Below are 16569 nucleotides of genomic sequence, written 5' to 3'. Positions count from 1 at the left end.
CAACAGCTATCTTATATGCAGATGATACCACGTTAATATGCAGCAATCCAAGCTATTCACAGCTCGAAATGGAATCCAATACTGCAGCAGGCTTAATTCTGCTGAATTTTAGTGAAAACAAACTAAAATTAAACACAAAAAAATCTGTCTATATTGAATTTGATCTTGGGAGGCAAAAAACTCATGAAAACCAAATCTTAATGGGTGACGAATACATTAAAAAACAATACTCGACCAAATTTCTTGGCCTGACACTAGATGCAGAGTTAAACTGGTCTGATCATGTGAATGATATTTGCAAAAAGCTATGTACTACCATATATGTCCTAAGAAAACTGACACCTTTTTGTAACATCACCACTCTGAGGCAAATATATTTTGCACTATTTGAATCCCATCTAAGTTATGGGACAGAGGTATGGGGATCCACCAGTAAAGGTAATATGAAAAGTGTACTTACCTTACAAAAGAAGGCACTTAGAATTATGGGAAAGAAATGTGCCAGGGAGTCCTTCAGAAATTTGCTTAAAGAATTTAAAATACTATCTGTTCATAACCTGTATGTGCTGTAGAGAATCATTTTGGCAGTAAACAGTAACAAAACACTTAATAAAGAAATACACGATCACAACACTAGAGGTAGAGAGAGACCCCATATCATCTCTCATAGAACAACACTTTATGAGAAAAGCCCTCACTATGCAGGTATAAAACTACTGAATTGCTTCCATCCTAATATCTCCAAATTGCCCATTACAAAACTAAAAATGAAATTAAAATTATGGCTCCTAAACAATCCTGTATATTCAATAGATGAGTTTCTAGATTTAGTACACTCGTATGATGGAAGACCATCTATCGAAAAATATATGTAATCTCAGATCTTAGACTGTGTCACAAAATGCAAATATTTGAATGTCAGATATGAATACTGTGTTACAAACTGTAGATTTCTTAATCTAAGTATGGCAATAACAATTTTTTTATGTATAGTCCATATATGTAACTCTGTTCTCTCAACTAAATTTAGAAAAAGTTGTGTAGATAAAAGTGCCAGCCAATAATATGTAACCCTAGTAAGTAAGGCTCTGACTTATCCAGAAGACTGGAACAAAAAAAAACCTTTTTTTGTAATCAGTTGATATTGGATCAAAATAAATAAAATAAAAATAAAAAAATAAAACAACATAAAAGTAAAAACAGATAAAAATAAAATGTTTATGAACCCAAAAAAAGTCAATCCATAAGTTTAAGTAAATGCAATCAACAATACAACAAGAATCAGCTTAATTTTTCAAGGAACTCCTCAACAGAATAGAAGGAGTGACCCATGAGGAAACTCTTCAGTTTCAATTTGAAAGTGCATGAATTACTGCTAAGATTTTTGAATTTGAGCAGTAGCTTATTGAAAATGTATGCAACAGTACACTGCACACCTTTCTGCACAAGAACCAAGGAAGTGCAGTTCAAATGTAGATTGGATTTCTGCCAAGTATTAACTGTGAAAAAAGCTGCTTATTCTTGGGAATAAGCTAATATTGTTAACAAGAAATGACAGTAAGGAATATGTATACTGAGAAGCCAATGTAAAAATACCCAGAACATGAACAGGGGTCCTTACTTCAGGAAAGCCTACAACTATAGTTGTTCTCACCATCAGCTGCACTCCACCCAGCAACGGTATGATGGAGAGGTTGCATCATATCTTGAAGGTGTCATTGTTATGTGTCAACACTACATGAACAGATGCACTGCTGCTCGTCCTGTTGGGCCCGCATTTGGCAATCAAAGAGGGTCTACAACATTCAGCAGCACAGCCATATAAGGCAAAGAGCTATGCCTGCCAGTGGAACTAATTACCAACAAGCTTTCTGACCTACCTCCACCAGCCTCTGTTACCAAGTTCAGTTAACACCTCAGAGAAAAGATGACCCATATACATTCTCCACGCCACAGTTACATGGACACAGGAACATCTTCAAGCACAAGGAGCTCTCAGTATACCTTTCATCTGGTTGCACGATGACTCAGTCTGCCCACCACTCATGCCACAGTATGGTGGACTGTACAAGGATCTGTAGTGTGGACCACACACTTTTAAAATTTAATACTTGGGATGAGACAAAATGGTTTCCATCAAGTCACTGCAGCTGGCACTCTTGGACATGAAGGCAGCAGAGGAGACTGCTCCAGTACCATCCACACTGATGCTAGCCACCGCCAGACAGTGCAGTGCCAAAGGACCACACCCTGACTGGCTGTCACCAGTGGGAACTGCCACTAGCTCCGATTCCAGAGACTATGAAATCTGACTGTACTGATAAACACCAGTTCCCCAACATACATGGTGCCCAAGTATTTTTTAAAAACTGATGTAGTGACACAGATCAACAAACAAGTGACAAAATACAGTCAGTGTTAAATATCTGTAACTGAAGGACTTTGGGTCACCCTCTATTGGCACAATTCCCTATCTTGAGATGTTGTATGTTGTTCTGAGATATAGAGTGAAATTAAAGATGTTATGGTGTGCAATCTGTGTTCTCCATTGGATTATCTCCACTTTCGATGACATCCTTACAAACCTATAAAGAATGTTTTGAGAATAATTCAGTTTTCATATATATTGTAATGTTAAATGACGCATTATAGTTAGATTATACAAAACAAAAATATTCAATAACAGGATTCTAGCACAATATAATGTTGACATTTCCTGTTGGGGAGAGTGTTGTACATAGAGGATAGTGTACCTAGAAAAAGTGATGCTTTTTGGCTGCTATTTCAGTGTAATGACTAATTTTAGAATGACTCAAAGGAATGCATACTAGCAACTGCTATAAGCAGTTTCCCCCATTTTCTACAGTTTTTTTCACATTTAATTCCTGTATAATATATTACAGCTATTTGGTATATATTGTCAATTATTCTTTTATGGTAAGAAAATTCTATCCATTTTTAGAAATATTTATGTAACATGTGGACAGTTAAGCCATACTTTGTCAGTCATACAGCATCTTGCAGCTTGAAACAGAAGAAGGTCTTTTACCATGGACTGAATTTCTTTAATGTCTTAACAATTTTACCTGTACTGAAAATAGAAATCTGTGTTAATTTCCAACAGTATACTTAAAAAGCATTGAACTTGTAACTAGTTTTTGATAATACTTGTGCTTAATTTGGTTTCAGATACTGATTATTGATGTATAACAGAGTAATAATGTAACAGATAGATGATTAAATACAGTATTGACAAGGTTTTCTCAATTGTAGTACTTTTAAATTTCAATAGAATATTTGTTCCTAGATACCTGAAATGTTATGTTTTGGAACTGCTTTGACATTTGTGAAAACCTGAATTTTTCAGAGCAATTTTTATAATTTCAAAAGAAAGATTGCAGCACATACAAAGTGAGTGCCGTCATTTAAAAATTGAAAATGAAAATACATGAAATTTCTGTTACAGGGCTGACTAGATGCAAAAGTTTGAAATGTGAACCAATGTTTACTCTCCCCTTGCTGTTACAATGAGGTTTCATGGTATTGTTGATGCCACTTCCCTATTTATAGTCAAGTTTGATTCCTGGCTTAGAGTCAGAAAACACCAAGACAATGTCCATTTCATGGAATAATGATGCAGCTGGAGACAAATGAACCTTACTTGAAAAAACAATACCCTGGTAACCATAAAGCTGTCAAACAACTCACAGTAAAAAATTGTCTAGATACTAAGATTTTGTGGCAGATGCATTTCTGCTACACTGCCCCTGTACAGTCCTCTTGTCTGTGGATTTTCCAGCAGTTTTATAGTTATACTGTTTTTCAAGTGAAGTTGGTATACACTGATGAGCCAAAACATTATGACCATCTGCTTAATTGCTGGTTTGTCCATCTTTGGAATGAAATACATAACTGATTCTGCACACCAAGGATCCAGGTTTATGGAGGTACACAGCAGTAGGTTTCTGTGAACAGGTCATGTAATTTGTGTAAATAATGGGCTGCTGATTTGCGTATGCGGTGATGGTGCCCGATAGCAACCCAGATAGGTTCCTTAGTATTTATATCAGGCAAATCTGGTCACTGAGACAGCAACATGAGTTCACTATAACGCTCCTCAAATCGCTGTAGCACAGTTCTGGCTCTCAGACACAGGAAATTATAATGCTGAAAGATGACATCACCAGCGGTGAAGATATCAAGCATGAAAGGATGCAGAAGGTTCACAGTTGTCAGCGTGCCTTCAGTTACTACCACAGGTCCCAAGCGAGTGCAGGAGAATGTCTCTCTTAGAATAATACTGCTCCCATTAGCCTGTTCCCATGGTGCGCTGCAGGTTTTGAGGCACCATTCAGCTTGATGACAGCATTTGTGGAGACAACCACAGATCTAGTTTAGCAAAAATGTAACTCACCTGAAGAGCCAACATGTTTCCATTGATTGATGGTTGAATCTTGATAGTCTTGTGCCCACTGCAATCATAATTGACAATGCCATTGAATGAACATGTGAACATGTAATGGGTGGTCTGCTGTGGAGGTCCATTTTCAACAATGTACCTTGAACCATGTGCTCTGAAGCACTTGTGATTGCACCACCATTGTGCTCTTTTAGCAGAGATGCCACAGATCACTGTCTATCCTTCTTTACAGAGCAGAAAAACATTCAAACTCCACATTCTGTGAAGAGACGTGGATGTCCAACCATTTAGCACATAGTGGTAATTTCACTGTCCTCTTACCTCTTTCCGCAGATGCTTATGACAGTAGCTTGTGAACTTTCAACTAGCTACACCATTTTTGAGATGTTTACAGGCTCTGTGTAAAAATAATCTATCCTTTGTCCAACTCACTTATTTCAACAGATTTCCCTTTCACAGCCTATATCTTCACTAGGGTGATCCCTGATCCATGTCTTACATTCTTTTGTTACCATGTCACATCCCTTCTCCTCCATCAGATGGCATCCAGTGTCATGGAGGGTAGTGGTCATAATGTTATGGCTTATCAGTGTATGCAGATGAAGAATGTATACCCTACATATGTATGAGAAAGCACAACTTGCGGATCTTGATTGATGTATGCATGTTTTAAAGACACCTGAAGGTGAAACCATCTAATTTCAAAATGACAATTGCTGCTGAGTGTTTGAGTGTCTGTTTAGTTGTGCATGTGCATGTGAAGAGACTGAGCGTAATAGCTAGCGAACACTGTTTTCTGCTACAGGTATCTATGTAATACACATCAGTCTGCTATAGACGAGTGGTCGTCTTTCACGTATTTCACATATTATTCCATCCAGAAATATCCATTATTATAATAATTTCAGAACTGACAGGATGTAAAAATTACACAAGTAAATACAGCAGAAGAAAAATTGAGAAAATTATAATTTGCCAACAATCTTATATGTTCTACATCGCAAATACAAAAATAGTATTGTAGACAGTATTGCCATACCCGGTTTTCAAGAACAGCTCTTGATTTTTCACCCAACAGAAGTTTAGTGGCAGCAGAACTGAGTGACTCAATCCCAAGAAGCATTAGATATTCATGGTTCAGGCTTTTGTCAGCAGCCACTTTCTCTCCAATTCTTTGCACTATTGGTAAGACCCACGGCTTGCCTTCATTGTCCTTGTAAGCTAAACAATGATAAGTTCTGTGACATTTTGAAATAAAAGTAAAATGTAAAATTGTGAAAAACAGCACATAAAAATATTGACATATTGGTATTGGAATGTGGCATAGTCTCTCATACAGATCATCAACAGTAAGCATATAAAATAGTTATGTCCATACCAAGCAAATAACTTTATTTTTTGTACTCTACAAACATGATGCATTAGCTACTTCAGACAGTATTACAAAATATCCTTCCAGATAGTCCACTTGCTGTTTTGGAAACAATAACTCTTTATTATACTTATTGCTAACTAGCATTTTTATGTGATATTGCATTGCTGATGTTGTTCAGGAGGACAATGCAACAGGCACTGAAGTAAATACAGCCTCATGAAATACATGAATTGCGAATATGGACAACCATCAGCTGCATAATGGAATGACGACAATGAAAATTTGTGCTGGACTGAGACACGAACCAGGATTTCGCACTTATCATGGGCAATTGCTTACCATTAGGCTATCTGATCATGTCACACAGCCAGACCAAACTTGGTTATTGATATATGTGAGTTTGGATATGGCCATGAGCTAGCTTGGATGCCTAATGGTAAAGTGACAACTTGTGATAAGAAGGAAACGTGGGTTCGAATCACAGTCCAGCACAAATTTTCACTGTTGTCATTCCATTATACAGCTGACGGTTGTCCATGTTAACAACTGTGAATGCATTTTGTGTAAGCAATTTTATGTGTATAATAGATCAGTCAATTTGGCCTGTCATTCTGCAGTGAATTTTCCCAGACATTATATAAACAGGATCTTCCCTTACACAGCACTTTGTTCTTAACCTGCTCTCATGATGCTGCTCTCTCTATGCACTTATCAATGTACAATATCCAGTTGTTTTCTACACCTTTCTTTAACTGCACTCCAGCTTTTGACCCAACTTCACAATACTACTTCATATTCTCAATCATTATTAATGATCACAGGAACTAGAACTGGTGGTTGTAATGATAAAAAATACATGCTGAATTCTATGTTCAAATGTTCCTTTACAAAGGTAGATCCAGGAGTACTACACATTTTAACTCTTGCAGCACCTTGGAGGTGAATGATATAGTTACTAATGTCAGTGGTATTGACAAACAGTTAAAGTTGTTAAAATTGAATGAGTCTCTTGGGTCCATTGTAATCTCTGTCAGATTCTATATAGAATTTGCAGGTGAGCTACTGTTGTTCTTAACCATAGTTGTCATGTATCTACCAAACAAAAAATTATGTCCAGTGTTTGGAGGAAAGTACAGATCACAATCTCTGGAATGTCAACAAAACAACTGTCTAATATAATTGAAATCTGTCTATTGTAAAATCATAGAACATATGACTGAGCTGAAACATAATGAGGTATCTTGAACAGAATGACTTCATTTATGCTTTATGCTGAAAATATAGCTCACTCATGATCCTCTCATATTATAACTTGAAAGCCTTGGGTCAAGGGAATCAGGTGGATGAAGTTTTCTTCTTTTATTTCTGAATACTTCTTGACTCTTAATCACACCAACATACATTAACAAAGGATGATTATATGGGGTACTGAATTGAACAAAATTGTAATTGGATTTGATAAGATGCTTTAATATTCAAAAATCTAAAACTATACACTACACATAGTGCAAAAACATAATAGCTAGGAGATAAATATAATATCAATGAGTCACAGATGGAATCAGTTAGCTGATACAAAGGATCACATAGTATCAATAATAGGTAAAGGAAGTGGCAGACTGTTTCATCTGTAGGATATTGGGGAAAATGCTGTTTATTTATGAAGCGACTTGTATACAAACATATGTGTGACCTATCCTAGAATATTGGCTAAGTGTGTGAAACACATACCAAATAAGACAACATATTGGACATAGGTCAAGGAGGGCAGCACAGATTGTAACAGGTTTGTTTGACTTGTAGTAGAGCATCATAGAAATAGCAAAAACCTGAACTAGGAGGCTTTGGGCTACATTTCACAAATTCTATTAGACTTTGTCAGTTTCAGACATAGAAAAAAAAAACTCTTGTAGAGAGTCACACAACTGTTCATCATATTTCCATCTAACAATGTCTCAGGTGTCCTAAACAAATATGATTACTTAGTTTACTCACATCAACCTTAAAGGGGTGATATGTAGTGATTACCTAGGAGAAGAAGAACTTCTTATCCAAGATTACTAAAAAAAATCTTTATTGTTGATAACAGGTTTCAGTAAAGCTAAGTTACCATCTTCAGATCTTCATAAAGGTTATTACAAACATCTTGTGCCAGTGTGTAGCTGGCACAAGATGTTTGTAAAAACCTTTATGAAGTTCTGAAGATGGTAACTTCATTTTACTGAAACAGGTTACCAACAATTAAAGTTTTTTGTAGTGATCTCAGCTAATAAGTTCTTCTTCTCCTAAGAAATATGATCACATTTAAAATACCAAAACAAATTTCTATACTACATTACCAGAAGATTTGAAATGAGGAAAGTTTGTAACATAAGCCTGACTGCTGTATTTTGAATTTATTCACGAAGCTCAAGCTCAATTTTTAATTGGAAAAGTTGTTATAAAATTTTATCGCCTCAAAAATATAAAGTTACATAATTAATCTTTTGTTTTGTGGTGATCACTTGATAGCAATGAAGCAATAGCGCCGGCTGGAGTGGCCATGCGGTTCTAGGCACTACAGTCTGGAACCGAGCGACCGCTACGGTCGCAGGTTCGAATCCTGCCTCGGGCATGGATGTGTGTGATGTCCTTAGGTTAGTTAGGTTTAATTAGTTCTAAGTTCTAGGTGACTGATGACCTCAGAAGTTAAGTCGCATAGTGCTCAGAGCCATTTGAACCATTTTTGGAAGCAATAGCCAACCTGTGAAGTATGTTAATCTGCATGAACAGTGTGCTTTAGTTTCCTGTCTGGGGTGATACACATACTTGTTATTATTTGTACTAAGTCATAGTTGAGTGAATAATGGTGAATATAGTCAGCTGTATTCAGGTGTTGGAGCAGATGGTAACATGTATTGCTATCACTGTATGGGCATACCACAGTCACCGAGCGAGGTGGCTAGCACACTGGACTCACATTTGGGAGGACGACGGTTCAATCTCACATCCGGCCATCCTGATTTAGGTTTTCTGTGATTTCCCTAAATTGCTCCAGGCAAATGCTGGGATGGTTCCTTTGAAAGGGCACAGCCAACTTCCTTCCCCATCCTTCCCTAATCCGATGAGACCAATGAACTTGCTGTTTGGTCTCCTCTCCCAAACAACCCAACCCCAAACCCAGACCACAGTTGGTAATGGAATGGCAAGTTTCCATCCTAGGCTGATAACAGTCATACAGGATCCAGTGGACCCCAAGTAGCACATCCACTACGGAACACCACCATGTGCACCTTCTGATCATGATGACGATGATCTTTGGTTAGGGGGGCACTCAACTGCACATTCATCAACACCCAACAAAGCACCAGTTTTTACACAGTCCAATTTTTTTCACAGTCCAAGCTAGTCTCTGTCATAAATGATGATGAGGAGGAGGACAACACAAGCACCCAGTCCCAAGGCCGGGAATCAAAACCAGGACCCCGTAATCCAGTAGCAGCAATGCTGGCCACTAGACAACGAGCTGTGGTGTGGACACATGCACCTTCTGCTGCCGCAATTTCGGATGGCCAGCAGCAGCAGTGACTCACCCACTTGCACTCAGAGTCACTTCACTACAGGATGCTAAGCAAATGCCACTTAGTCACGGCATCGACACCATCAATCATGCTTCAGTACAATGAGCTTCTTTCTAATGGGCATTGTGATAGCTGGTCTCTGCTCCTTAATCATTTCTTTGTAATGAATCTTTATTTGCTTGGAGAAAAACAAGTTAAAGTAAACCTGTTTGCTGTGTTAACCTGTTCACTAATCATTTCTGCTCTTGTCCAGCTTTCCTGCAATGACAGTTGCTGCACCACTCTGCAGTACACCTCTCCTTACCATTGTGTAAGAAGCTGTACACAACAGACTATTCCTGTCTCTTAGTGAATAATTTTACAATGGTGACCCCAAGTCAAGTTTATTTGGTGTAATCTATACTGTGTGCAGTTATCATGTGACACTGTTCAACATGGATCATTTATCGTTTTGCACAGTCGGCACAGTGGCACAACAGCTGATTACATCTGATGGCACTTTTGCAAGTGATTCAGTTCATCAGGCAGGTTGTGTACACCACATGGTCAACATAACCTCCCACAGACAGCAGTGGTGGGAACCATACAAGGTGACACATACATGCCTGCCCAGAGCACACCAAGTACGGAACCATGCTGGGTGCTCTGGACAATGACATTTCATGCACAAAACCTGAGCCTCCACCTCAATGTTTTGTAGATGTTTCTCACACTAACATGGCGGATCCATACTGCCAGTATCAAACTGAAAATGTCCCACCACTAGCGTCACACATGGTTTCATGGCAGCCCATTTTATTTCTCAAATAAGTTCTGTGTCATTTCCCAATGACCACAGTCAATTCTGTCATGCCAGTTGCCCATGTATCTGTGCCTACTGCGTCATGCAGCGTGTGCAGTCATCATTTCGTCCCGTCTATGTGGACCTTGGGTAATATACCACAGGAGGACAGCGCCACATTGGGCCATTTCAACTGAGATTTCGCCTCCAGTGCACTGGATGCCCCTTCTCCTCAGCTCCCATTGACTTGTTCTTCACTTCTATCAGTCATCCCACAACATACTAGCTGACTTGTTTCCAAAATTACTACAGCTGCAGAAGTACAGCCCGACAGCATGGTTCATGCTTGTGGATAGCCTTCTGGATGTCCATGGAATCATCGATGATGACACGCATTTGATGTGTCTGGTTAGTCACTTACAAGACTGCACAGACCTAATTAGTGATCTCCTGAACCCACTGTCATTTTGTAAATAAGACACCACCAAAGCCATCATCACTGAATGCCTCTCCCACCTCTCTCCAGACACCATTCACCACACAATCCATGAGGAACATTTGGAAAACAGATCTCCATCATAACTACAGCATTGCCCGTGTACACAGGAGTGGCTGGATACATGCTGGTTCTCACCTTATACACACTTTGATAGGTGAAGCTACTTCAGGGGCTGCAATTACAACTTCTGTCACATGCAGCTGATCTCTTGGACATTAAACTCTGGCTGGTTGATGAGGTACACAATATTATCCGACATCATTGTATGGTTCTGATGATGACTGAGCCAAAGATTTTTGTAGGTGGCAAAAATGATTCCACCCTTCTGCCACTGGGCAGCAGAGGTCAGGCCAGAGCAGGTACAACATGCCTACACAAATCACAACCAACTGGTGGAGAGCAACAATACTTCTCTCTATCCACCTGCCGAGTCATTCCAACTTTTCCTGGCATGTCACCCTGTGAAAGTTCTCCTGCTTTATTTCTTCGTTGATTGTCCTTGGTGTTGACGTACTTCATTGTGACACTGGCTGAAAAAATAGGGGGTGGAAGTGCAATACTGTCTACTGTAAATGATGTAGCCAACAGATGCACAGTTCTGTTTCACAGTAGTTTACTTTCACTGTTCACAACCCTCCATATACACATTTAATATGGCCACTGCTCTGTTGTTTAACTTTTGATAAGCCTCATTAAGAGTTTTCAGGTGAACATCCACCTACTGCTACAATAGTTTACTATTGAACTTCTATGAGCAATAAAAGACATAACCACATAATTCACAGTTCTTTTGGAACAATCAGGTACATATGGAATAGACACTGTCAATGTTTTAACAAATGGCCTAATTGTGTTACACTTATTTCACAGTTAAGTTGATGCACTGTTATTGTTCTGACCAACACAGGTTTCTCGTCTGAAACTCGGCTGTGGACTGACTGTCTCATGATCAAAAATTGGGTTCTTATATATTCTCACAATAATAGGTACTGAAACTACACATCGTTCAAAGTTAAATTTTCAGAAATTACAATTAAAACTTAACTCATTAAATTAACTGAATGCATCGAAAAATTTGCTAACATGTTTTTGAAAAGAGCCAAATAAATCATTTAAGAATACTATTAGTTTTTCCTCCAAATGTTTATAATTAGTACATATTAGCACAAATTTAGTACAGTAGAATTTAAGTTGAAAAACAATTATTGATTTCATCCTATAACAAAAGATGCTAACTAGGAATAGCCAAAATAAGCTAGAAAATCAATTACATAAAACTAAGCACAAAATTAGATCTGTTATTATATTCTTTAAAACTGAGGTCCAGCCTTTCTCTTTTGTGAAAATGCAGATTATACCCAGGTATGTTAATGGTAATTAGTTAAAACTGAAAAAACGAATTTTTAAGGAGGCAGATGGCAAAACAAGAGAGGAAGTAAAAATATCCCAGTTTGCTTCATTACAACCCGACCGCCCCAGGCAAACCCACTCTGACCCAGTTTACCCTCTTAGCTGGTTTCACAGCACATTCGGGAATGTGGCAAGAAACTGAACACCACTTTGGACATAGACAAATGCCTCATGTGATCCAGTTTAGGCATAATGACCTGCAAAGACAAGGATGGGTGCCACACAATACATTGGTCTGTTGATTCTACATCCTCACTTGGATGACCATATGTTTGGGACACCTTATCCCATCAGCAGCTTCTAGGGGGAACAGTGCTCACACAATCATCATACCAATGCCCATTGCCCCACCCCATACATACACTTCGTCAGTGTAACTCTCCTTATGTGCACTGAACAAGACTAACATCTCAGTACAGAGTGTGGTCAAATTACCAATCTAACTGTTTCTTGGCATGTATTTTAAATGTACCTTCCACATTACTGATGTTAATAAACCTGTCCTCATTATTGACTTCCTACAGTTTTTCGACCTCTCCCCAGACCTGCAAACAATGTCTTCACTTCACCACAAGATGAGCACTCGAATCATGTGTGCTGGCTGCAAAACAGACTCTCTCCAATCCACTGTCATCGGCTGCCCCTCTATCAACGTGGCTGGCCTCCTCGCTCATTGACCTTACCACCAAATGCTTCGAGATCGATGCTCTCCACATGCAAAAGGAAGAGACAAAACACCCAACAGATGCTGCTTCAGAAGAACTGGTACTCACACAATACCTACTCCATCGACTCAAATCTTTGCAGCTGTCATCTGGTGCAGGACTTACCTTGGCAGCTGTTCAACATCATCCTGACCTGTAGCTCTCAATATCTCACATTATTGACAGTGTTATCTCCAGGAATGACAAGCACACCACTTCTCTGCTGTTATGTCATGGTAAAACAGACACAGTAATGAGTGGCACATGCCATTGGATCAGTATTACGGATGACCTATAAAACTTCACAAATCATGTGAAACAAGTGTTCCATGAACTCCTTCAGATGGGCATTATTTTCCCTTCAAAAAGCAATTGATCGTCCCCTATTCACTTGATACTGAAGAAAGACTTCATTTCAGCTGTGTGGTGACTACATTGACAACTTCCCAATCCTCCATATTCAGGACTTTACACAACTTCCTAATTGGGCATGTGTTTTCAGTGCCCTCAGTTGCTGTAAGACATATCTACACATCTCTATGTTCCTCGGTGACATTGTTAAGACTGCACTGATTACTCTATTGGGCTTGTTTGAGTTTTGTTTCAGGCCCTATGGCCATCAATATTTTCCTTGAAATCCACCTGCAACAAGTCAAGGTGGTTTTGCTATACAGTGGCCTGGAGAGCAACCATGACAAATCTCAACTGAACTGTAAATCCATCACCTTTCTTGGACATACTGTGGGTGCCAATGGTATTTGACCACCAGCTTCATTCACAACCTCCCTCACCCTTCTACTTTTTGGGAATTGTATCAATCCCTTGGCACCATCAATTTTTACCGGTGACATCTTCCCAAAGCTGCCATCATCCATGCCCCCCTCACAAATCTCTTGGTTGAAAATCAAATTTCTGGTAAACATCAGAGCAAAGATCCAATCATTTGCAGCACTGAAAGTTACATTAGCTAGTGCCATCACAATCATGCACCCAATTCTGAATGCATGTACCTCTATCACCATGGATACAGTGAATTCATGATAGGTGCTACCCTACAACAACATATAGGCAATTCCATTCTGCCATTATGCTTCTTTTCCAAGAAAGTGTCAGGTTCACAACCAAAGTAGTCCACATTTGATTGTGACCAGCTTATGTTTTATGAAGCAGTTAAATACTTCCATGATGACATTGATGGTTGTGAAGTCACCATATTTACTGACCATAAACCCCTGGTGGATGCTATTGTAGCCATCTGGTGGATGAGATTTGCAGCCCGGTACTGGATCTACCCCTAAGAAGCTTTTGGCACATGAACTTGATTGGCCAAAATACAACAGATGTACATTATGGGAGCAGACATTTTAGTTCCAGATTACCTGTCCAGAGTGGCAGTGATTACTTCTCCCTTGGACTTCAAAGAGCTAGCTTAACTGCAGGCAGAGGACACGGAAATACAGGTACTGGAACAAGATACAGCTGCAAACCTTAGAGTGGTTCTTCAATGTCTACCAGATCCAGCTACCCCAATTGTGTGTGACATGTCCATGGGTAGCCTGTACCAGATTGTACCAGCTGTTCTTCAGAGGAAGGTGTTTTCAGCCATACATGACCTTGCACATCCCATTATTAAGGCCTCCAAATGTCCCATGACTTCTTCTGCCAAATGTAAAGAAGGACTGCCAGACGTGGAGTCATATGTGTATTCCCTGTCAACAGAGTGAGATTGGCCATCATAACCATCTCCAATAGACAAATTCAGGATACAGAAAGGGTGATTGCATCACATCCACCTTGACATCGTTGGCCCTCTTTCCTTGTCTGAGGGATGCTGCTACACAATTAAGGCCATCAATAGAGTGACTATGTCGAAGCTGTACCACTCACAGAAATTACTGCTGATACTGTTGCAAACACACTTGTCAGTATGTTTATTGCACAATTTGGCTGCCCCTCTGACAAGGGCCACCAATAAGTCCCAGCTTTCTTCGAAACTGTCAGCACTAACAAGTTCCATATCACCGCTGACCATCCCCAGAGCAATGGACTCACTGAATGTTGGCAGTGCATGTTTAAAGTGTTCCTCATGTGCCTTGAGGAATATGGACTGAGACATTATGTCTTGCTCGGCATTTGTTCGGCATTCAAAGAAGATTTAAGGGCTTCAACCACACAGGTTCTTTACAGTGAGCCCCTCATGCTACCTTCTGAGTTCATGCAATATTCACCACTTACACATCCAGCTGAGCTTCCTGGTCTGGTTGAGTATGTTAGATTGCACACTTCCCAAGGTGTGCATGCCTACACATTGGCCACATTCAGCATCCTGAGATTTTCTTCACAGTGAGCTGTTTCATTCTGAATTTATTACGCTGTGTGGCAACACTGTGTGGCAAACACTACAGCCTCCCTGCTCAGGCCCTCACCGGGTGTTAGCCAGGGTAAACAATATTATGGATATTTTACAGAATGGTAAACAACAGACCTTTTCAGTCAACAGGGTCAAAAAGCCTGCTTGGCCTTTGGATGATGACTCACCTGCAGGCATGTCCCAGTTTTGTGTGAAAGACCTTCACTAGCTTGTGATGTTCGTTCTCCCCTGTTTTCTGTCTTCTCTCTTCTCTTCTATTGAGGTTGATTCTAGCCCAGCTTGCCTCTCCCCCGCCCCCCCCCCCCCCTTCCCCCTGATAACGTCAGTGTTCCAGTTGATCAACGCATGCTCACTCTGCCACCACCCAACACACACGTGGCATTCACTATTGACATATCTGACCATCACATCGAGGACCACAACACCATCTTCACATTGGCACACCACCTTCCAACTGTGATGAGGCTACCAAGTTGCATGTGACACTTCTGTGTTCATTCCAGATCTGCCTGGATGCAGACAAAGATCCCATTGCCATTGTTGATATTGGTGGGTATCTCACCATCACCTTGTCTGTTCCTTTGGCCTTCCCAAAACTCTGCTCTCTTGTGTGGGCTGTCACCCGTGTCTCCCTTAGTGGCTACATGACTATGTTGTCTCTGGGGTCCATGCCCACAAAAACAGCGATCCACTGAGTAACAGTCAAACCATACCCTCCTTCAGGATCTGCAATCACATGTTTGGTCACACAAACTTCCTCCCACAGCAGGTCAGTATCAATGGACTCCCTCTCAACTCAACTCCAATATGCTCCAGTGTCACTTTAGACTACCTTCCATCATGCTCTGCACTACTGGATGGGTGGCAACCACCACCAACAATGAACAATGATCAATCAATGAAACATATTGCTCTGCCTGAATAGTGTACTTTGATTTTCTGTCTGGGTGATACACATGGTAGTTATTGTTCATATTTATGACATAGTTCAGTGAATAAAGTCAGTTTTAACCAAGTGTTGGAGTATTCCCATCTGCTCTATTACCAGTAGGATAGTGAATAATTTCTGTAGTTTGTTTCAAGGTACATGTCTGCAGTCCTGGTACATGTTAAAATCTCTGCACTTCAGTATGGTAGCACACAGCCAGATGAGCAAAAAGAAAATGGAGGAGCCCAATGATTAAGTGGAATATTGTGCGATAGTTATGTTCTGCATTTGCAAGAGAACAATGCTGCACCAATCCATGCTAAGTTGCTGTGGCAGCAATTCACTATCATGTAACTCAGTGATTGGTTTGGACAGATGCTTGCAGTGTGGTTGGGCATGTCCAAATGATGAAGAACAAAGCAACAGAAAATCTCTCTGTCGAGAACTGGGAATCACTAGACAAGTGGAGGCCTTGGTGCTCAAAGACCAGCAGACCTCCATCGAGGCAATAAGTGAAAAAC

At 39.9% G+C, this 16569-nt stretch overlaps 1 protein-coding gene across 1 annotated transcript in view; it reads right to left on the bottom strand.

The window, feature by feature from the left end:
- LOC126473592 (aspartate aminotransferase, cytoplasmic-like) overlaps positions 1–16569 on the bottom strand; it is a 91058-nt gene that overhangs the window by 40669 nt on the left and 33820 nt on the right. The window contains exon 2 of the mRNA XM_050100739.1: positions 5460–5641. Coding sequence (XP_049956696.1) covers positions 5460–5641 — 182 coding nt within the window. The remainder of the gene's footprint in view (positions 1–5459; positions 5642–16569) is intronic.

The sequence above is a fragment of the Schistocerca serialis genome, chromosome 4 (assembly GCF_023864345.2).
Source record: "Schistocerca serialis cubense isolate TAMUIC-IGC-003099 chromosome 4, iqSchSeri2.2, whole genome shotgun sequence".
Lineage (NCBI taxonomy): Eukaryota > Metazoa > Arthropoda > Insecta > Orthoptera > Acrididae > Schistocerca > Schistocerca serialis.
This window is presented reverse-complemented; position numbering and strand designations above follow the sequence as displayed.